Source organism: Lampetra planeri, chromosome 57, assembly GCF_965212315.1.
Source record: "Lampetra planeri chromosome 57, kcLamPlan1.2.h2, whole genome shotgun sequence".
Lineage (NCBI taxonomy): Eukaryota > Metazoa > Chordata > Hyperoartia > Petromyzontiformes > Petromyzontidae > Lampetra > Lampetra planeri.
Genome location: NC_136163.1, coordinates 2,073,157 through 2,097,296, shown reverse-complemented (window position 1 = coordinate 2,097,296; position 24,140 = coordinate 2,073,157). Strand labels below are relative to the sequence as shown.

General features: G+C 52.1%; 1 protein-coding gene across 2 annotated transcripts in view; it reads right to left on the bottom strand.

The window, feature by feature from the left end:
* LOC144735745 (alpha-N-acetylneuraminide alpha-2,8-sialyltransferase-like) overlaps positions 1-24,140 on the bottom strand; it is a 73,360-nt gene that overhangs the window by 25,599 nt on the left and 23,621 nt on the right. The window contains exons 3-6 of one of the 2 annotated variants that reach the window (XM_078618242.1): positions 22,425-22,480; positions 7,548-7,643; positions 4,623-4,700; positions 3,180-3,266 (exon numbers count right to left, since the gene is read on the bottom strand). In XM_078618242.1, the coding sequence (XP_078474368.1) occupies positions 3,180-3,266; positions 4,623-4,700; positions 7,548-7,643; positions 22,425-22,480 (317 nt within the window). The remainder of the gene's footprint in view (positions 1-3,179; positions 3,267-4,622; positions 4,701-7,547; positions 7,644-22,424; positions 22,481-24,140) is intronic. The other variant, XM_078618243.1, reaches the window with a different exon arrangement.

Genomic DNA, 24,140 nt, shown 5'->3' with positions numbered 1-24,140 from the left:
GCCCTCCCTTCTAGATGCTTGTAAAACGTGCACATCTACGCTATTAAGATACATTTAGGCTGGCCTGCCCACGATCCATCCTGGGTTTAACCAGGCTGGATTATGTAAGGAGCTCACATATCCTTGAAAGATCTGGACACATTCCTATCAGTGAGCTCCTCCGGCAGGCAAAGCTGTGTTGGCTGGGCTATGTAGCCCACATTCCCAGCCACCGCATGCCCAAGCAACTTCTGTTTAGCCGGATAGAGGGGGATCAACGGGCACTGGACAGTTGGAGGCAGTCGCCCTCCAACAACAACGGAGGGTGGAGGAGCGACGCTCACAACAACGAGCAGAGTGCCGGGTGGCTAAGGCACAGCAAGTTGGCACAGTAGGGGGCACAGGTGGCGCATCAGCCAGTCATCTCGGTCATCTCAGTCAGTCGACCCGTGGCACCTGGGTCTGCCCTGTGACCTCCTGCCAGCGGACGTTTGACACTTCACATGGCCTCAAGGTGCACATGACCTGGCACAAGCGCCGTGGTGACGTCACCGCCACTTAGTGGCGAATGGCGGTTGTTGTTGTTGGTGTACACGAGTACACACGCACGCTCACCCACGCGCGCACAAAAAAGATCCCCCATATAGCCTTTAACATGTGACGAGGGGAATGATTTTGGAGCGTATTCTGCATTTGTACCTACGTGTATGTTGGACTTCTTCCGCACAGTACGTAGCCAACCGTGCTAATTGGAGGTGCGGGGAAGGACAACAAACTAAACTCAAACAGCGGTTCTAAAGAAATTTGTTTTCAATCTACGTGAGTCTGTGGGTCTCTGTGTAAGTCTATTGGTCTCTATGAATTTGTGGGTTTCTGTGTTAGTTTATGGGTCTCCATGGGAGTCTATGGGTCTATGTGCAAGTCTATCGGTCTATATGAAAACTGGGGGTGTCTGTGTGAGTTTATGGGTCTCCATGGGAGTCCATGGGTCTCTGTGTAAGTCTATCGGTCTCTGAATCTGTGGGTTTCTGAGTGAGTTTATGGGTTTCCATGGGAGTTTGTGGGGCATAGCCAACCGTGCTTATCAGAGATGCGGGGGGAAGGACAACAAACTAAACGCAACAACTAGCAGTTCTAAATGAATGAGTTTGTCAATCTAGATGATGATTTCAAAGTGCAGCACAGCTCCCAGTGGTTTCCGAATATTGGTAAGGAAGGAGCGTTCCAGACGGCCGCAGAAGCGCATCTGAAAGCGCCGCGCGACGATGATGATGATGCGGTGACCAGCTTGGGTTGAGCAGTTGTATCGATTGGACATTTTTTGCCAGGATCAAAATGATGAATAAAAAAACACAAGAATAGGATTTACTGCTTTTCTGGCAATAAAACAGGAGAGGTGTTAAGATGTTCAAACACTAAATAGATACTCTTCGATGTAAAGCTTTCGTGACTGCAGGGATTCATCTTCTTGGTTCTTTCGGTAAAGTCACGTAGAAGGGAAATAATAAAAATAAAACATGATAAAATAATTCTCACGACGTTTCGGCCACAACGCAAGCAGCCGTCCTCAGGTGAAGAACAGGTCTGTTCCGACAGGTCTGTCCCGACAGACCTGTTCTTCACCTGAGGACGGCTGCTTGCGTTGTGGCCGAAACGTCGTGAGAATTATTTTATTATGTTTTATTTTTATATTTTATGATTTCCCTTCTACGTGACTTTACCGAAAGAACCAAGAAGATAAATAGATACTCTTTGGTTCTTTCGGTAAAGTCACGTAGGTATAAAATAAAATAAATCACGACGTTTCTGGCGCAACACAAGCGTCCGTCATCAGGTGGGACAACCACAGCAAGAAACAATTGCTGAAGTGGGCAAAGGGGGCTGCTGCAACAAGAGGCCATATAGGCAAGAGAAGGGGGGGCAGGGAGGAGATACAGGGAGGGTGGGGGTGTGGGGTAGGGGGAGTGGATGATACAAGTTAGACTCAAGCACGGCATACAACGCCGGGGTGGGGAGGGGAATTGGGCGGGGCTGAGAGTGGGAGGGTTAGGAAACTGGAGATGCGGATATGAAGGCAGGCCAAAAGCAGTTATGGTTTTACCTGGTTAATAACATCCTTCCAATGATTGCTCAATCTGTATCCATCTTCCCGGTTGAAGTTTTTTCTATGTTTATATATCTGGATACACCTATTGCAAGGCATCGAGTCTGCATTAACCACACGTAATTGTGGCAAACCATGCGAACAAACATACTCGGATAATACATGCCTTGTTTTTGAAACTCACTCGCCTATGCCAGAGACAGCAGCCTTCTTTGTAGCCTTGTCCCACCAGTGTATGCCATGGTGGTGAGATGTTAACTCCCTCGCCTGGGATGCAAAGAGTCGTGGATTCAAACCCGACCGTGACGCCTGCCGCTGTATATTTGCAGTTTGCGGTGTCTCTCTCCCCCATGTTTGCGTGGATTCTTCTCCGGGCCCTCCGGTAATGCCCTTGACATTTAGAATCAACATCACGCGTTTAGAGAATTTGGCTGCCATACATTTCTACACGATGATGATCATGATAATCCCACTTCGGTGAAATATTATTTGCGATTGCCAGGTCGCTTCTGAAAAAGAGCTATGTCGCTCAGTTGGCAGTCTTACACTTGGTAACTTAAAAATAGTACAAGCTAGAGGTAGGGGTTTAAAAAACCGGAAAGCCACTGACGCAGCCACCACCCACCCACCCACTCACCCACCCACCCACCCACTCACCCACCCACAAACCACCCACTCACTCACCCACCCATCACCAGCGACCAACTACCACCACCCACCATCTTCCCACCCACCACCTTCCCACCATCAACCCACCACCCACCCACTCACGCACCAACTAAACACCCACCCACCACCAACCAACCATCACCTACCCACCCACTCAACCTCCACCCATTCATTTAGGGTATTTGGCTGATATAAAATTTCCACACGGTGATGATGGTGATGATAAGTCCACTTGGTTGAGCAATCATCTGTGATGGCCACGTGGCTTCTGAAATAGAGCTACAGAGTAGCTCAAATTGGGTCTCACCTGGTCAAAATGAAATAAAAAGTTGAGTTTATGTTTTAGTGCCAGAAGCCAAACAGTGCGAGGGCGACCAGAACCCACACCCACCCCGCCGTCGTGCGTGCCGGGAGTGAAACGCCTTACCGGAAGGCGTCGATCTCGGTGCGGTTCTCGAGCCAGGGACAATCGCGAACCTTCAGGATCTTCTCCACCACCAACTGCTCGTTGAACCTAAGGCAAGAGACAGAGCGGGGTCACCACCACCAACCCCCTCCCCGCGTCCACGGAGACTGTTGTTGACCAGTTGGTCTATTGACATGTTGACCTGTTGGCCTGTTGACATGTTGACCTGTTGGCATGTTGACATGTTGACCTGTTGGTCTGTTGACATGTTGACCTGTTGACATGTTGACCTCTTGAGCCGTTGACATGTGACCTGTTGACCAGCGGCGGCTCGCGACATTGCCACTGCAGGTGGGGCTGGTTTATGAGTCACCTCCGAAGAGACGGTGTCCAAACGAAATACAAAACAGAGCCCCGTCGCGTTATCGGCATTGCCGTGAAAGTGAAAACTATCACTGTCTCGCCTGCCAACGGTGGGGCGCTCGTACAAAACGGCACAACGAAGCACTCAAATGTTGTTCCCATGACCCCTCACATCCACACACCACACAAACCCCTTTGACTCTGCCAAAACGCCCAAAGAGCATTTCGAGATCAGCTCACAACTCGACAAATTTTAGTCGAGGTCAAGTGAAACAGAAAAGTGCATTATGCTGTGCACGTCCACAGAGCCAGGCCTTTCTGGCATACCAGCTCTGGCTAAACGTCCTCACGGCATGCTCTTTCCCCGGTCGCCTGAGAGCTGGTTGTGTCGATTTTTCGGTTGACCGAGAACCCAGCCGCTTGACACTCGACTTCTCCTGCATAGTCATCCTTTTCGAATGGAATATTTCGCAGTGACTCCCACAGCGTCCGTTCCTCATTCTTGGTTTGCTGCACCAGCTGCCATCTCCATGGCTGTTGTTTGCTCCTTAGAGCGTGTATGCTGTGTTGAGCTGCTGCATTTGCACGGTGCAACCTCGCGTTGTCGCGTCGTTTCACTATAGCCACGGGCGCCTTTTTCGCCGTCTTGAATGAGTCTCAAAACGGCGATCCATCGCCGCGCGCAGATTTCCGGTCACCCGACCCGGCAGCGGCGTCGGCGGCCGCCTTGTGACTGGCGAGCCGCCGGTCACTCAGCTAAAGTCGGTCACCTTGCTGTGACCCTTCGAGTGCTGCTGCCACGGGTGAGCGTGGCTGAGCAGCGGTCCCCCCGTCGCTCACCCGGTGAGCAATCCGAGTGGCCCTCCCCCCATCGCTCACCCGGTGAGCGTGGCCGAGTGGCGCTCCCCCCATCGCTCACCCGGTGAGCGTGGCCGAGCGCTTAACGTCCCACCGCACCGACACCGGCGTGGAACCCGCGGTCCCCACGGGGATCACGGAGCGCCCAGCACGCCAAAGTTGGCCTAAAGCTTCAGTCGACAACGACAACCCAAACCCCACCCCACCCCACCCCGTCCGGGTGTTGAACCGATGTGTTCTCACGTCTTTGGCGGAGGGTCGTTGGCGATGCTCGTCAAGGTTTGCCGGCACTGAGGGCTCAGTTTGACTTTCATCTTCGGTCTGGGAAAAGAGGAAACGACGGAGATGGGTTTAACACGTGGTAGGCTTTCGCGACCAAATGTCATCCTTAATCCAGGTTTGTTGGGTTAGGTCGCATTAAAACAGGGCGCTTCAAAAAATGTTAACACTTATGAAAATTTGCAACAATACCACAAGAAATGTGCCTCCGGGGCTCTGGAGACCACCTGGAGAAGATTCCAGGCATGCGTTGACAACTATGGCGAACAAGTGGGAGACTTTTTGAAGCTATTAACACACATTTGTTATCATGTTACAGTGTATTATCCGCTATTTTTACATTAAAAACGATAGTCCCATGTAAGTGATAAAACATTTTTGAAGCACCCTGTATTTGTCACGTAAACAGAACATGCCAATCCCTTACTAGTGTAGTAGCGTGGTTGGGCACTGTGTACATTTCCCATTCATCCTTACCTGTAGTAGCAGGCATGTGTCAATAGGGGGTGGTAAAACGAATGGGTGAGATGAATTGGCTCGTTGGGCCAACAGGGCTCCCCAGACCCCAAGAGAGGGCCTGGGGAGATATTCCAGAGCCCGCTAGAGAGTTCTAGAAGGGAGGCGTGGCTCGGGGCGGAGACACCCTGAAACGGGTATAAAAGCTGGACCTCTGGACGGGTCCGGCAGTCATCGTCAAGCTGAAGACTAAAGACCTGCTTAGGCTAGAACCCTGGGACCCGCAGATCCGACGCCCTTCTAAGGGCCGTGACCGAGTGGACCAGTGGTTGGACCCGAGGACCTTGGCTGGGTCGGGTCGGATAGCCTCCCCTAAGGCCCCTTAGACAGAGGGCCGAGAGTACGTAGCCCAGTCGATAGGACATACTAGCCCAGGGGCTATACCTCTCCAGGTATCAGGTGGAGGGGCCGCTACCCCTTTGTGTTAGGAATTGTTACCGTTGTTATTTTAATAAACGTGTTGCCTCTACAAGCCGTATCTAGTCTCCTTGAACCCACTCCGCTAGTATAGCACACCGGTGTGTTGGAGAGCAAAGCCACAACCAGCGATCGGTTACAGATCCGGCATCAATCACTGGGCTCACTCCACCCGCCCGCTGACAACCGCCAAAAAATGAAAGACAAAGATTCCCCGTGTAGCCTCAACGGGCTGCCGGGGCAAGTGCTGTTAGCGTGCAGCACCTATGAAGGCTGGCACAGTGGCACACGAGGGGGCGGGCGGGCGGCCAGCAATCACGTCCGGCCGCCTTTCTCTCCCCAATGGTGATGTTTACACACCACACCAGGTAGTCATTTGAGGCCGAGTCGACCTAGGGGGTGGCCCATGACCACTACAGATAATCGTCGCCGGTGTTAGCCGTGAGCGTGAATCGAACTCGGGTCGCCTGGCTCATAGCGCAGTGCGCTAACCACTGCGCCACCGCTCCCCACGACCACCACCAGTGACAATGATCTGAACCGGTCCTGGGCCTCCCCTAGGTCGAGTCGGTCTCAAATGAGTACCTGGTGCGGTGTGTAAACATCGCCATTTGGGAGACAAAGGCGGCCGGGCGTAGTTGCTGGCCACCCACTCCCCCGTGTGCCATGCCAGCCTTCATAGTTCCGGCTACACAGTGGCTAGGAGATGTTAATTACCTCGCCGGGTATACAGGAGGTTGTGGGTTCGATCCCGACCCTGACGCCTGCTGCTGTATATTTGGAGTTTGTGTATCTCTCTCCCCGTGGCCGCGTGTTCTTTTTCTCCGGGTCCTCCGGTTTTTCTCTTGACATTTAGAATCGACGTGCATATGAGCTATCAATTGTGATGGTCAGGTCGCTTCTGAAACACATTCCTTCGGAGTGGGCTGGTAGGAACTTGATTGGACGGCGCATTCGTGCGATCCGTGTCACGTGGCGCAAGCCGCGTGTGGCGGTGCGTCACGTGGAGCTGAGCCCGCCCGAAGCGCTCTATGAATTACAAATCGAGGGCGTGGCTATGCACGACAGACAGACAAATAATCCCTGGTGGGCAGTGTGGAACCTGTTGTTCCTACCTGTAAAAGAGCTACATAGCTAAGTGGGGCCTTACCTGGTAAAAAAATGATTGAGTTAACATGCACATTTTTACCTTGCAGCCCTTTGATTGGTGGAAAACCCACCACCGCTGCAGTCACTGCCCACCACTTACATTAACATTGGCTGGTGACATTTGGGCTACCGTCATTTCAAACCTTTATGAACAGTTGTCTTTAGAAGCTAACCCCCCTTTTCCTGATGACGACTGCTTGTGTTGCGATCAAAACGTCGTAGTTTTTTGTTATTTTGTTATTTTCTTTGAACCTATCTACGTGACTTTACCGAAAGACCTAAAGCATATGAATTCCTGCAGTCACGGAATCTTTAAGTCAAGTTTTTAGTGTAATTTAACTTAGAGTATTTGGCTGCTGTAAATTTCCACACGACGACAATGAACCACTTCGGTTAAGCTATGTAAAAGCAGCTCAGTGGACCCTTACAGCTTGCCAAAACAACAATGTGACATCTTCTTGGTTCTTTCGGTAAAGTCACGTAGAAGGGAAATAATAAAACAATAAAAATAAAACCTAAAAAAAAAATTCTCACGACGTTTCGGCCACAACACAAGCAGCCGTCCTTAGGTGAAGAACAGGTCTGTCGGAAAGACAGCGTCTGAATGAAACACCACCAGGCTTGGAGCGTATATTTAAGCTGGGTTGGAGGAGGAAGAGCGCCTTGACAAAATAATTTGCATCTCAATGTGACAGTTTACATTCTTAGTTCACTTGCTACCGAACAGCACGTGACCCCAACAGCCCGTTGAAGGCTACATGGGCTGGCGGGTGGGGGGTGGGAATTTTCGTCTCTTATTGCAATTACCTCGACTTGCTCAAGGGCACCGCCGGTGGCTCGGTGTCGTTCCGCGCGCTGAGAGAGGTGGACGCCGCGACTTGTCGGACTTGGTCAGTGGAAGCCCTAGGAGCAAGAAAGCGAGTGCAGGAAGAAAAAAAACAAGCGAGAGACAGTTCAACGCATGGTCGTGGTGGCAGCGGTGGGGAGTGGTGGCAGGGCTTTCGAGACCGGCGTTGTCCACGCACCGCAGCCGGGTACTCATTTGAGGCCGAGTCGACCTAGGGGTAGACCCATGAGCGTTACAGGTGACCGTCACGGCGGTTGGTGGCCGTGAGCGGGAATAGAAATCGGTGCGCTAGCTGCTGCGCCACCGCACCCACGACCACCACCACCAGTGACGATGATCAGATCCAGGCCTGGGCATCGTCTCGATCAGCTCGGCCTCAAATGAGTACCTGGTGCGGTGGTGGTAGTGGTAGTAGTGGTAGTGGCAGGGTTTTCGCAACCAATGTTGTCCATAATACAGGGGTGGGGGGGGGGTGATTTAGAGGTTATATTGCGTAAACATAAAAGTTTTGTCAATAAAGCGGCCACTACCACCACCCCAACACAGCCTAATCATGAACAATTATAATCGGTGTTTTACCATTTCTGGCAATAAAACAGGGGTTGTGTTATGATGTTAAGACACCAAATATAAACTTTCTGCAAAGAATCAAGTTACGCCATTAACCACACACGGTACTTGTGGTGAACATGCAAACAAACATGGCTCTATATTCTTAGGTTTTTTCGGTAAAGTCACGTAGGTAAAACATTAAAATTAATGAAAGTAAAATAAAATAAAAATCACGACGTTTCGGAGGCAACACAAGTCTCCGTCATCAGGTGGGACCGTCACAGCCAGATTTGCAGCAAATCTGGCTGTGACGGTCCCACCTGATGACGGAGATTTGCAGCAAATCTGGCTGTGACGGTCCCACCTGATGATGGAGATTTGCAGCAAATCTGGCTGTGACGGTCCCACCTGATGACGGAGATTTGCAGCAAATCTGGCTGTGACGGTCCCACCTGATGACGGAGACTTGTGTTGCCTCCGAAACGTCGTGATTTTTATTTTATTTTACTTTCATTAATTTTAATGTTTTACCTACGTGACTTTACCGAAAAAACCTAAGAATATGAATCCTTGCAGTCACGAAAGCTTCAAATCTAAAAAAAAAGCATGGCTCTGATAAAAAATGGACGTTGTCTTTGAAACTGTTTGGCCTACACCAGAGACAGCAGCCTTCTTTAGGGCCTAGTCTCACTACCAGTGGCAGACCAGAGAACGCCAAAAAGCGAACAGCACAACGACAATGCACGTGTATAGTTGCATGTATAGCTCGTGGTGAGCAGCTATATCATGGGATCCCTTTTTGCCAGTATCAAAGCATGAAAAATATGAATACGGGGTAAATCGTTTAGGTTAATAGGTATGTTACATCTATTTATCGCTATTGGTCTCTATGTATCTCTGTGTGTCTCCATCTATCTCTTTTGGTCTCTATGGGTCTCTCTGGGTCTCTGTCTATATCATATCTGCCAACACCTTATCAGCGCCCGACCTTATTACAGACCAATTCAGACCTGATTCGTCACCCAGTACTCTTTATAAATCTCAACGTTCATCCGACAAAGTCCCATCACAAGGGAGAAACACAAACAACTAGAATTTGTTTTGCCCGTATTGAAACGTCTCGACGCCGTATGGACCTGAAAACTCAATTTCCCCTGTGCTAGAATACGGAGTAAACCACGTGGGTTGACACGGTATGGTGTATCGAAGAGTGCCCCGTGTAAGTTTTGTCATTTGAGTCACAAAACTTTGTCCAATTAAGTTGACGACTTTTGCACCCACCGAGCACGTGCTGTCGGGGGAGTAAAACCCTCTCGGACTTTTACGATTCCGAGGCGAGGTTGCGGTGACATTTTGCCAAGCGATTGCAGCAGCAGCTTGGTTCAACACGGAGTAGGCTTTCGCAACCAATATCATGCATAATACAGATTTTTTGGGTTAGATTGTATATATATAAATGCGTTGTTAAACCCGGCACCGCCCAGCGCAGACAGTTTGTCACAAACAGAACGTGGCCAATTCGTCACTGGTACAGCACTAGTGTATAGTGTAGTGTATAGTAGTGTAGTGTATAGTGTAGTATACTAGTCCAGCACTAACCGGTGTGTTGGAGAGCCACGCCACAACATTTACAATCTGTGTGCGACGTTTCGCCAGTAATTACAACCAGCTTCATCAGCCGACAGCCGGATTTGTGGCAAAATCAATTTTGGTCGTAAATTGAGTGGCTGTTTATTCCGCGATTCCTGCTTCAGTCCAGCCCAAGGGGCGCCCCACCCAGTGGCAGCTGCCCCCACGTGGCACGCGAGGTGTGTACGGCAGCACCGGGGCTTGCATGTGGGTTACGGGCTCGGGGCGCCAGAGGGTCACGGGCGTGCGCAGTAATGCAGAGACTCGCAGAGATGACACGCAGAGGATCGCACAGCTACTCGCGTAGTCACACTTAGATGCATAGAGATCCATAGACTCACGCAGAGACCCACATAGACACCCATAGACTCAGAGACCCACAGACCCTCACAGCGACCCACATAGAGACCAATAGATGCACGCAGAGACCCACATAGAGACCCATAGACTCACACAGAGACCCACAGACCCTCACAGCGACTCACATAAAGACACATAGACTCACACGGAGACCCACATAAAGACCCATAGACTCAGACAGAGACGCACATAAAGACCCATAGTCTCACACAGAAACCCACATAGAGATACATAGACCCACACAATGACCCACATAGAGATCCATAGACTCACATAGAGACCCACATGACGACCCATAGACTCAAGACAGAGACGCACATGAAGACCCATAGTCTCACACATAGACCCACATAGAGACCCATAGACCCACACAGAGCCGACACAGAGACCCACATAGAGACCCACACAAAGACCCACATAGAAACCCACACAGATACCCATAGACCCACATAGAGCCCACACAGAGACCGACATAGAAACCCATAGACCCACACAGAGCCCACACAGAGACCCCAATAGAGACCCACACAGAGAACCATAGACCCACACAGAGCCCACACAGAGACCCCGATAAAGACCCACACAGAGACGCATAAACCCACACAGAGTCCCACACAGAGACCGACATAGAAACCCATAGACCCACACAAAGACTCACATAGAGACTCATAGACCCACACAGAGCCCACACAGAGACCCACATAGAGACCCATAGACGCACACAGAGACCCACACAGAGACCCACACAGAGACCCACACAGAGACCCACATAGAGACCCACATAGAGACCCACATAGAGACCCACATAGAGACCCACATAGAGACCCACATAGAGACCCATAGACCCAGAGAGAGACCCTCACAGAGGCCCAGATAGAGACCCAGATAGAGACCCATAGACGCACACAGAGACCCACATAGAGACCCATAGACCCACACAGAGACCCACACAGAGAGCCACATGGAGACCCACATAGATACCCACATAGAGACTCATAGACCCACACAGAGCCCACACAGAGACCCACATAGAGACCCATAGACCTACACAGAGACCCACATAGAGACCCATAGGCTCACACAGAGACGCGCTACCACACACACGCAGACACACAGACACACCGTGTTTGTTTACAGCTCGTGAAGTTGGAGCTTAGCCCCAAAAACATCTGGGTGTCCATAACCACCGAACCGGTTTCCGACAACATAAAAACAAAACACAAAGACCCCGTATAGCCTGCAACAGACTGTTGGGGCAAGTGCTGTTAGCGAACACCTATGAAGGCCGGCACGGGACACGAGGGGGTGGGTGGCCAGCACCACGCCCGGCCGCCTTTGTCTCCCCCAGTGACGATGTTTACACACCACACCAGGTACTCATTTGAGGCCGAGTCGACCTTGGGGAGGCCCAGTACCGGTTCACGTAATCGTCACCGGGTTTTGGCCGTGAGCGGGAATCGAACTCGGGTGGCCAGAGTTCGCAGTGTAGTGCTCTAACCGCTACACGACCGCTCCCAATCGAACCGGTTTCCGACACCACAGCAATGGCAAACCCTTATCAGTGCCTTTACCTTATTGCAAACAAACTCAGACCTTGATAACACTGGTCAACACACTTTTTCTGGCATAAGGTATTCCAATGGTTTAAAGGTAATTTTGGGGTGCTGATTACAAATCTGGCATCGGTTTTTGTCTATCACATCGGGTTTTTGAGATATCAAATATTGCATTTTCAATAAAAACTGCGGAAGAAAAATATTAAATAAATGTGGATATCTACATAAAATTATATTATAAACATACTATCCTAAAATACAGCACCATATTTTAACACTAAAGCAGTCACTGACTCGCAACAACTTGCAATCATAAGTGACAGAGTTAATTTCGGGTAAAATCAATGAAAATGGGGTATGCCGATAGCATAAAAATGAGATGTGATAGAGCAAATCTGAGGTCAGATTTGGAATCAGCACCCTGAAATTAGTATAGAACAGCTGCAAAAGTCCAGGCCAGAAAAAAATTTTTTGTTGACCAGTGTTATTGATAATTGGTTTTTTACCCTTTTATCTGGCAACAAAACTGACACCTTTTTTACAAGGAGTCATGTTTGCATAGACCACAATACCTGCAGTCATAATGCAAACAAAAAACATAACTCTGATAATGTATGCACCGTCCTTGAAGTTGATTGGTCCACACCCGAGACAGCTTTCTTTAGAGCCTAGTCTCACATGGTGTTGGACGAGATGATGCCAAAAGGCGCACAACTCAAAGATAATACACCATCAGAATATGAGAGCTCGGGGTAAGCATTTACACAATTGGAACTCAGATCTTATTTATCACCCCGTGCCTCTTATAAATCTCCACGTTCAGCGTACAAAGTTCAATGACGAGGGAGAAACACCAAGCAAATTTTGCCCGTATTGAAATAACTGTACGCCGTATGGACCGGAAAATTCGATGATGATTGGTGTTGGTGGCGTTGACGATGATTTTTGTGTTGATGCGTAAATGGAACATACAGAGGAGGAGGAGGAAGGGGAGGAGGGGAGGATTCACGACTCCCGCTCCTGCTCGTCACGCGATCATCTGCCTCGTCATGATCAATCACCTCTCCGTGTGAGGTCACGCCTGTTTCTCGCCATCAGCGTCAGGCGTGTGCAGAGGAAACGATCCGTAGAGTCACACAGAGATCCGTAGACTCACTCGCACAGAGAGCCCATACACTCGCTCGCATAGAGACCCATAGACTCGCTCGCACAGAGACCCATAGACTCGCTCGCACAGAGACCCATAGACTCGCTCGCATAGAGACCCGGAGACTCGCTCGCACAGAGACCCGGAGACTCGCTCGCATAGAGACCCGTGGACTCACTCGCATAGAGACCCGGAGACTCGCTCGCACAAAGACCCATAGACTCGCTCGCACAGAGACCCATAGACTCGCTCGCACAGAGACCCGGAGACTCGCTCGCATAGAGACCCGTGGACTCACTCGCATAGAGACCCGGAGACTCACTCGCACAGAGACCCATAGACTCACTCGCACAGAGACCCATAGACTCACTCGCACAGAGACCCATAGACTCACTCGCACAGACTCACTCGCACAGAGAGCCATAGACTCGCTCGCACAGAGACCCGTAGACTCACTCGCACAGAGAGCCATAGACTCACTCGCACAGAGACCCATAGACTCGTTCGCATAAAAACCCATAGACTCGCTCGCACAGAGACCCGTAGACTTGCTCGCACAGAGACCCGTAGACTCATTCGCACAGAGACCCATAGACTCGCTCACACAGATACCCGTAGACTTGCTCGCACAGAGACCCGTAGACTCATTCGCACAGAGACCCGTAGACTCGCTCGCACAGAGACCCGGAGACTCACTCGCACAGAGACCCATAGACTCACTCGCACAGAGACCCGTAGACTCATTCGCACAGAGACCCGTAGACTCGCTCGCACAGAGACCCGTAGACTCATTCGCACAGAGACCCGTAGACTCGCTCGCACAGAGACCCGGAGACTCACTCGCACAGAGACCCATAGACTCGCTCACACAGATACCCGTAGACTTGCTCGCACAGAGACCCGTAGACTCACTCACACAGAGACCCGTATAATTTCTCGCACAGAGACCCATAGACTTTGAGATCTATAGATTCACACAGAGACCCATAGAGTCGCTCGCACAGAGAGCCCATAGGACTCGCTCACACAGAGACCCGGAGACTCACTCGCACAGAGACCCGTAGACTCACTCGCACAGAGACCCATAGACTCGCTCACAGAGATACCCATAGAATCGCTCGCATAGAGACATATAGACTCGCTCGCACAGAGACCCGTAGACTCACTCGCACAGAGACCCGTAGACTCACTCGCACAGAGACCCATAGACTCACTCACACAGAGACCCGTAGACTCGTTCGCACAGAGACCCATAGAGTCACTCAAAAAGAGACACGTAGACTCACTCACATAGAGACCCGTAGACTTACACAGAGACCCATAGAATTGCTCGCACAGAGACCCATAGAGTCGCTCGTATAGAGACAAGTAGACTCGCTCACACAGAGACCCGTAGACTCACTCACATAGAGACCCGTAGACTCACTAACACAGAGACCCATAGAATTGCTCGCACAGAGACCCATAGACTCAGTCACACAAAAACCCGTAGACTCACTCGCACAGAGACCCGTACGCTCGCTCGCACAGAGATCCGTAAACTCACTCGCATTGAGACCCGTAAACTCACTCGCACAGAGATCCGTAGACACACTCGCACAGAGACCCATAGACTCGCTCACACAAAGACCCGTAGACTCACTCGCATAGAGACCCATAGACTCGCCAACACAAAGACCCGTAGACTCGCTCGCATAGAGACCCGTAGACTCGCTCACACAGAGAACCATAGACTCTCTCGCACAGCGCACCCATAGACTCGCTCGCATAGAGACCCGTAGACTCCCACAGAGACCCATGTATTTACACAGAGATCCATAGACTCCCACAGAGACCCATAGATTAAAACTGAGACCTAAAGACTCACAGACACCCGTGTACTCACATAGAGACACATAAACTCACATAGAGGCCCACAGATCCACACTGAGACCCATAGACTCACAGATACCCGTAGACTCACACTGAGTTCTATAGATTCAGATACAAAACGATACTCACAGATATCTCTATACAAAGGAGGCATCGTCACAGCAAAGATTCACCTCTCCGCTCCTCCTGACGGAATTGTGTGACTTAAACTAAACTGTATTTTACTCCAAATATACAACAGCAGGCGTCATGGTTGGGATCGCACCCACGACCTCCTGTAGACCAGGCGAGGTAGTTAACATCTCCTAGTCACCGTGGTGATGATGATTAGAGAACCCCCCCCCCTCCCCCTCGAGGTAAGGTTGGGGGGTGCCGCGGTGGCTGGGAGATGTTAACTACCTCGCCTGGTGTACAGAAGGTCGTGGGTTCGATCCCGACCCTGACGCCTGCTGCTGTATATTTGGAGTTTGCGTGTCTCTCTCATCATCATCACGGTGGCTATGAGATGTTAACTACCTCGCCTGCTATACAGGAGGTCGTGGGTTCGATCCCGACCCTAATGCCTGCTGCTGTATATTTGGAGTCTGCGTGTCTCTCTCTCATCATCATCACGGTGGCTAGGAGATGTTAACTACCTCGCCTGGCATACAGGAGGTCGTGGGTTCGATCCCGACCCTGACGCCTGCTGCTGTATATTTGGAGTCTGCGTGTCTCTCTCTCATCATCATCACGGTGGCTAGGAGATGTTAACTACCTCGCCTGGTGTGCAGGAGGTCGTGGGCTCGATCCCGACCCTGACGCCTGCTGCTGTATATTTGGAGCTTGCGTGTGTCTCTCTCTCTTTCCCCGTTATCGTGTGGATTTGTTCTCCGGGTCCTCCGTTTTTTTGTTCCACTTCCACATTCAGAATGAACATCACGCGTTTAAGAGTGTTTGGCTGCTATAAAAGTGCACACGGTGATGAGCCACGTTGTTGAGTCATCATTTGAAGGGCTACGCAGCTCTCTAGAGAGTATCTCGAAAAAGTGCGACGTCGCAGCTCAGTATTTTATTTACGTGGGGCAATGAAATGGTAAAAGTTACAGGTGGCGTCGGGGAGGAAGCGTTAAAAATAACGTAGAGCCACTGACGCAACCATCAACCACAACCCACCAACTCACCAATCCATCCACCAACTCACCAATCCACCCACCAACTCACCAATCCACCCCTAACCCACCCCCCATCCACCAACTCACCCCTCTACCCACCCCCCATACACCACCCACCCACCCACCCACCAACCCACCAATCCCCCCTTCCCACCACCCACCCCTAACCCACCCCCTATCCACCAACCCCCCACCCATCCACCACCCATCACCAACCCACCCCCAACCCACTCACCCACCCACCACCAACCCACCCACCCCACCCACCAACCCACCAACCAACCAACCCATCCACCAACCCATCCACCAACCCACCCACCAACCAACCCACCCACCCACCCACCCACCAACCCACCCACCCACCCACCCACCAACCCACCCACCCACCCACCAACCCACCCACCCACCCACCAACCCACCCACCCACCCACCAACCCACCCACCCACCCACCAACCCACCCACCCACCCACCCACCCACCAACCCACCCACCCACCCACCAACCCACCCACCCACCCACCCACCAACCCACCCACCCACCCACCAACCCACCCACCCACCAACCCACCCACCCACCCACCAACCCACCCACCCACCCACCAACCCACCCACCCACCAACCCACCCACCCACCCACCAACCCACCCACCCACCAAGCACCCACCCACACACACACCCACCAACCAACTCACCCACTACCCACGTCTCGAGTTTCCTGATCTCCCGGTCGCACCGCGAAAGAATTCCACACAGTCGAGCGTAGCGCATCCTGCACCGCCCTGCAGCCTCTGACGTCACAGACGGACCCCCCCACCCCCCCGGGCGCTCCCGGCCCACCAAACCCACCCACCCACATCGCCACACAAACCGAACGAAAACAAAAGAAGTCCCGACGCGCAAGCCCAGCCATTGTAATCGCTCGCTCGATCGATCGACGGCAACTTGCTGGCGGATAGGGTCTCTCCGAGCTTCTACGAGTGGAGAGGTTTGCTTGGCCTACCTCGTCCACCGCTGGTCAAGTTGAAACCAGCAAATACACTCAACTATGAAGGTTTTAAATTTTGATTTAAAGCTTTCGTGACTGCAGGGATTCATATTCTTGGTTCTTTCGGTGACTTTACCGAAAAAAAACAAGATTATGAGTTTTTTTTTGATTACCTACGAACTAAACTTTTTATTACATGAGGTAAAGCCCCCACTGTTAGGGGCCGTCCATAAATGACGTCACGCACCTAGCGGGGGGGGGGGGGTCAGATATTTGTGACGATGTGTGACGAGCGTGACGTCATTTATGGACGGCCCCTAATGGTCATTTTTTAAAAGCGACCTGGCGATCGCAAATTATAGCTTCAACCACGTGGGCGTGTCGTCATTATATCACAGTGCGGAGATTTACAGCAACAGACAAAGAATCTGAACGCGTGACGTCGATTCTAAATTTGGAGGGGAAAAAAACGGAGGATCCGGAGAAAAGTCCACGCGACCACTGAGGGAGAGAGAGATACGCAAACTCCAAATATTCAGCAGCAGGCGTCAGGGTCGGGTTCAAACCACGACCATCCTGTACACCAGGCGAGGTAGTTAACATCTCCTAGCCACCGTGATGATGATGAGAGAGAGACACGCAAACTCCAAATATACAGCAGCAGGCGTCAGGGTCGGGATCGAGCCCACGACTATCCTGTATACCAGGCGAGGTAGTTAACATCTCCTAGCCACCGTGATGATGATGAGATAGAGAGACACCCAAACTCCAAATATACAGCAGCAAGCATCAGGGTCGGGTTCGAACCCACGACCTCCTGTATACCAGGCGAGGTAGTTAACATCTCCTAGCCACCGTGATGATGATGATGATGAGAGAGAGACACGCAAACTCCAAAGATACAGCAGCAGGCGCCAAGGTCGGGTTCGAACCCACGACCTGTTGTATAACAGGCGAGGTAGTTAACATCTCCTAGCCACCGTGATGATGATGATGATGAGAGAGAGACACGCAAACTCCAAATATACAGCAGCAGGCGTCAGGGTCGGGTTCTAACCCACGACCTCCTGTATACCAGGCGAGGTAGTTAACATCTCCTAGCCACCGTGATGACAGAGAGAGACACGCAAACTCCAAATATACAACAGCAGGCGTCAGGGTCGGGATCGAGCCCACGACTATCCTGTATACCGGGCGAGGTAGTTAACATCTCCTAGCCACCGTGATGATGATGAGAGAGAGAGACACGCAAACTCCAAATATACAGCAGCAGGCGTGAGGGTCGGGATCGAACCCACGACCTCCTGTAGACCAAGCGAGGTAGTTAACATCTCCTAGCCACCGTGATGATGATGATGATGAGAGAGAGACACGCAAACGCCAAATATACAGCAGCAGGCGTAAGGTTCGGGATCGAACCCACGACCTCCTGCATACCAGGCAAGGTAGTTAACATCTCCTAGCCACCGTGATGATGATGGGAGAGAGAGACACGCAAACGCCAAATATACAGCAGCAGGCGTCAGGGTCGGGATTGAACCCACGACCTCCTGTATACCAGGCGAGGTAGTTAACATCTCCTAGCCACCGTGATGATGATGAGAGAGAGAGACACGCAAACTCCAAATATACAGCAGCAGGCGTCAGGGGTCGTTATGAAACCCACAACCTCCTGCATACCAGGCGAGGGAGTTAACATCTCCTAGCCACCGTGATGACAGAGAGAGAGAGACACGCAAACTCCAAATATACAACAGCAGGCGTCAGGGTTGGGATCGCACCCACGACCTCCTGCATACCAGGCGAGGGAGTTAACATCTCCTAGCCACCGTGATGACAGAGAGAGAAAGACACGCAAACTCCAAATATACAACAGCAGGCGTCAGGGTTGGGATCGCACCCACGACCTCCTGCATACCAGGTGAGGGAGTTAACATCTCCTAGCCACCGTGGATTGGGCAAATGGTGGGAGTTACCCACGTGTTTAACCCCACCGCGGCTACGCGACCAGTCAATTGCAAACGAACTGGTGGTCATGGAATCCGTGAACACTGCTGGGTGGACTGAGTTGGCGGCTGCGGCGGTGGTGAAGATTTAAGCCGCTTGGAATGCTGCTTCAGCTGGGTTGGCGACCTGGGTCCTGGGTTTTGTCCCAGGGTCTGGGTGTGTCTTTCCCGCTCAGCGGAATTCATAAATGGCCATGTCGGAGACATGAAGCCAGCATAGTTGAGATAATGGGGGTTTGAGCTCTGGGTCTGGGCGTCTCTCTCTCTAATACACGGTACATAATGGCCATGTCGGACACTCTGAACAAGCACAGCTGAGATCTTGGAGGGTTTGAGCCCTGGGTCTGGGTGTCTCGCTCTCTAATACACGGTTCCTAATGGCCATGTCAGATAGACTCTGAACAAGCACAGCCGAGAACTTGGGGGTTTGAGCCCTGGGTCTGGGTGTCTCTCTCTCTAATACACGGTTTTTAATGGCCATGTCAGATAGACTCTGAAGACGCACAGCTGAGATATTGGGGGGTTTGAGCTCTGGGTCTGGGTGTCTCTCTCTCTAATACACGGTTCCTAATGGCCATGTCAGATAGACTCTGAACAAGCACAGCTGAGATATTTGGGGGTTTGAGCTCTGGGTCTGGGTGTCTCTCTCTCTAATACAGGTTCATAATGGCCATGTCGGACACTGAACCAGCACAGCTGATAACTTGGGGGTTTGAGCCCTGGGTCTGGGTGTCTCTCTCTCTAATACAGGTTCATAATGGCCATGTCAGAGACTCTGAACAAGCACAGCTGAGATCTTGGGGGTTTGAGCCCTGGGTCTGGGCGTCTCTCTCTCTAATACAGGTTCATAATGGCCATGTCGGAGACTCTGAACAAGCACAGCTGAGATCTTGGGGGTTTGAGCTCTGGGTCTGGGCGTCTCTCTCTCTAATACACGGTTTATAATGGCCATGTCAGAGACTCTGAACAAGCACAGCTGAGATCTTGGGGGTTTGAGCCCTGGGTCTGGGCGTCTCTCTCTCTAATACACGGTTCATAGTGGCCATGTCAGAGACTCTGAACAAGCACAGCTGAGATCTTGGGGATTTGAGCCCTGGGTCTGGGTGTCTCTCTCTCTAATGCACGGTTCATAATGGCCATGTCGGAGACTCTGAACAAGCACAGCTGAGATCTTGGGGATTTGAGCCATGGGTCTGGGCGTCTCTCTCTCTAATACACGGTTCATAATGGCCATGTCAGAGACTCTGAACAAGCACAGCTGAGATCTTGGGGATTTGAGCCCTGGGTCTGGGTGTCTCTCTCTTTAATACACGGTTCATAATGGCCATGTCAGAGACTCTGAACAAGCACAGCTGAGATCTTGGGGATTTGAGCCCTGGGTCTGGGTGTCTCTCTCTCTAATACACGGTTCATAATGGCCATGTCAGAGACTTTGAACAAGCACAGCTGAGATCTTGGGGATTTGAGCCATGGGTCTGGGCGTCTCTCTCTCTAATACACAGTTCATAATGGCCATGTCAGAGACTCTGAACCAGCACAGCTGAGATCTTGGGGGTTTGAGCCCTGGGTCTGGGTGTCTCTCTCTCTAATACACGGTTCATAGTGGCCATGTCAGAGACTCTGAACCAGCACAGCTGAGATCTTGGGGGTTTGAGCTCTGGGTCTGGGTGTCTCTCTCTCTAATACAGGTTCATTATGGCCATGTCGGAGACTCTGAACAAGCACAGCTGAGATCTTGGGAGTTTGAGATCTGGGTCTGGGCGTCTCTCTCTCTAATACAGGTTCATTATGGCCATGTCGGAGACTCTGAACAAGCACAGCTGAGATCTTGGGGGTTTGAGATCTGGGTCTGGGCGTCTCTCTCTCTCTAATACAGGTTCATTATGGCCATGTCGGAGACTCTGAACAAGCACAGCTGAGATCTTGGGGGTTTGAGCCCTGGGTCTGGGCATCTCTCTCTAATACACGGTTCATAATGGCCATGTCAGAGACTCTGAACCAGCACAGCTGAGATCTTGGGGATTTGAGCCCTGGGTCTGGGTGTCTCTCTCTCTAATGCACGGTTCATAATGGCCATGTCGGAGACTCTGAACAAGCACAGCTGAGATCTTGGGGATTGGAGCCCTGGGTCTGGGCGTCTCTCTCTCTCTAATACACGGTTCATAATGGCCATGTCAGAGACTCTGAACAAGCACAGCTGAGATCTTGGGGGTTTGAGCCCTGGGTCTGCGCGTCTCTCTCTCTAATACACGGTTCATAATGGCCATGTCAGAGACTCTGAACAAGCACAGCTGAGATCTTGGGGATTGGAGCCCTGGGTCTGGGCGTCTCTCTCTCTAATACAGGTTCATAATGGCCAGGTCAGATAGACTTTGAACAAGCACAGCTGAGATATTGGGGGGTTTGAGCTCTGGGTCTGGGCGTCTCTCTCTCTAATACAGGTTCATAATGGCCATGTCAGAGACTCTGAACAAGCACAGCTGAGATCTTGGGGATTTGAGCCCTGGGTCTGGGTGTCTCTCTCTTTAATACACGGTTCATAATGGCCATGTCGGAGACTCTGAACAAGCACAGCTGAGATCTTGGGGGTTTGAGCCCTGGGTCTGGGCGTCTCTCTCTCTAATACACGGTTTATAATGGCCATGTCAGATAGACTCTGAACAAGCATAGCTGAGATATTGGGGGGTTTGAGCTCTGGGTCTGGGTGTCTCTCCTGTCTCTCTCTGTCTCTCACACACAAACAGGGGGTTCATGATGGTCGTGTGGGAGACGGCAGTAATTCAATTCGGAATTTTAAAAGTGCTCGCGTAAAACGTCGCTGGCGCGCGTATTTGCGTGTGCCTGTGTGTGTGCGTGACTGCGTGTGTGTGTGTGCGTGTGACTGTGTGTGTGTGCATGTGTGTGTGCATGTGTATGTGCGTTTGTGTGTGCGTGTGACTGTGTGTGTGGTGTGTGCATTATGTGTGTTTGCGTGTCTGCGTGTGTGTGTGTGTGTGCGTTTGACTGTGTGCGTGGTGTGTGCATGTGTGTGTGCGTGTGCGTGTCTGCGTGTGTGTGTGTGCGTGTGACTGTGTGCGTGTGTGTGTGCGTGCATGTGTGCGTGTGACTGTGTGTGTGCGTGTGTGCATGTGTGTCTGCGTGTGTGTGCGTGTCTGCGTGTGTGTGTGTGCGTGTGACTGTGTGCGTGTGTGTGTGCGTGCGTGTGTGTGTGTGCGTGTGACTGTGTGCGTGTGTGTGTGCGTGCGTGTGTGTGCGTGTGAGTGGGGAGCGGTAGTGTAGCGGTTAGCGCTCTTTGCTACGAACCTGGTGACCCGAGCTCAATCCCCGCTCACGGCCAATCCCGGTGACGATTATCTGAACCGGTACTGGGCCTCCCTTAGGTCGACCCAGCCTGAAATGAGTACCTGGTGCGGTGTGTAAAAACATCGCCACCGGGAAGACAAAGGCGGCCGGGCGCGGTATTGGCCACCCCACCCCCTCGTGTGCCTTGCCGGCCTTCGTAGGTGCTCGCGAACAGCACTTGCCCCAGAGGCCGTTGCAGGCTACACGGGGGACCTTTGTCTGTTGCCCTGTGGACTCACCCAGTGCTCTGGGGTTCACCATCGACCGCCGTCGCCTCGCCTCGCCTCCTCTCCTGCTGCGTGCGAGAAACACACGTGGCACTGGGGTCAGCTGCTGAGTGCGGCGGTCGTGGGATTACACAGTCGTCGTCGTCAACCAGCCAGGGTCAATCCACTGCTGGATGGAGGCCTCCTGCCCAAGACTCCTTCACCTCCATCATCATCATCATCATCATCAACCAACCAGCCAGGTTCAATCCACTGCTGGATTGAGGCCTCCTGCCCAAGCCTCCTCCATCTCCATTATCAACTTGTCAGGGTCAATACATTTCCTTAAAACTGCATTATCCTGTAGTTTGTTGTCCTTCCCACGCACCTCTGAATGGGCGCGCTACAGCGCGAACAAGTTCAACGAACACACAAATCCAAGATTATATCGGAACATGTCTTCATCATGCAAATATAAAGGGTTTATGTTTGGAGAGGGGGTGTTGGGTGGGAGGGGTGGCATTGAATCAGGGTAGTTGCACCGCAGTTTACTTTTTGTGGTTAAACAATCGCGAGCAAACAACAAAGAGAGTGATGTAAGAATTGGCGCCCGAGACGATAACTGTGAACGTCGATGAGCCTCGAGGCCGTCGTCCGAAGTCGACGACCGCGACGCTCTCGTCCACAGCCACCGCGGAGACGCACCCAGCCAGAGGGACCCGTGGAGGCCCCAACACATACACGTGGTGGTGCTGGTGGTGGTGGTGGTGGTCACCCCCAACACACACACACGTGGTGATGGTCACCCCAACACACACACACGTGCTGGTGGTCACCCCAACACACACGTGGTGGTTGTGGTGGTCACCCCAACACACACGTGGTGGTTGTGGTGGTGGTGGTCACCCCAACACACACACACACACACGTGGTGATGGTCACACCAACACACACACAGACGTGGTGATGGTGAACGGCACTTTGACAGAGGGTTTGGCGAGATAACCCTCGATGATTCTGTGTGCGACGCGGTTCGCCACTCTTACCCCCACCACCCCCCCCCACCCTCACCCCCCCACCTCCACCCTCCCCCCCACCCTCCCCCCACCACTACCACCCACACCACCCCCCACCACCACCCTCCCACCACTACCACCCACAACACCACCCCACCACCCCCCCCCACCACCCCCCCCGCCCTCACCCTCCCCCCCACCACTACCCACACCACCCCCCCACCACCCCCAACCCCCACCACTACCACCCCCCCCCACCACCTCCCCCACACCCCTTCGCACCCCCCCCCCCCGCCACGTTTCCCCCATCCGCTTTCGAGGCGCTCTCGCGCGCACGACCCGAGTTGTCGAATGGCGTCGGTGTCGTTCACGGTGACGCCACTTCGCCCGTAAACCCTGCAGAGTGTTGAGGGAGGAGGGTGGGGAGGGGGTGGGGGGCATGCCGAGGCTCTGCTGCGCTGTTCGCTCGACGCAACACATCCGTCCGCAATAAACCCTCCACCAACCCCCCCCCCCCCCTTCTAGGGATGACAACATCTCGACTTTTTTTTTAGCTCTCACTCTGCCATGAGCTGGAAACTCGGCGTGCGTGGCTTTGCGAGCTGTCGACCAAGCGCACTCAGCGCTCGAAAAATTTCACAAAAAGACAAAGACCCCCCCCCCCCATTGCCTTTAACAGACTGTTGGGGCAAGTGCTGTAAGAGATCACCTTCGAAGGCAGGAACGGCACACG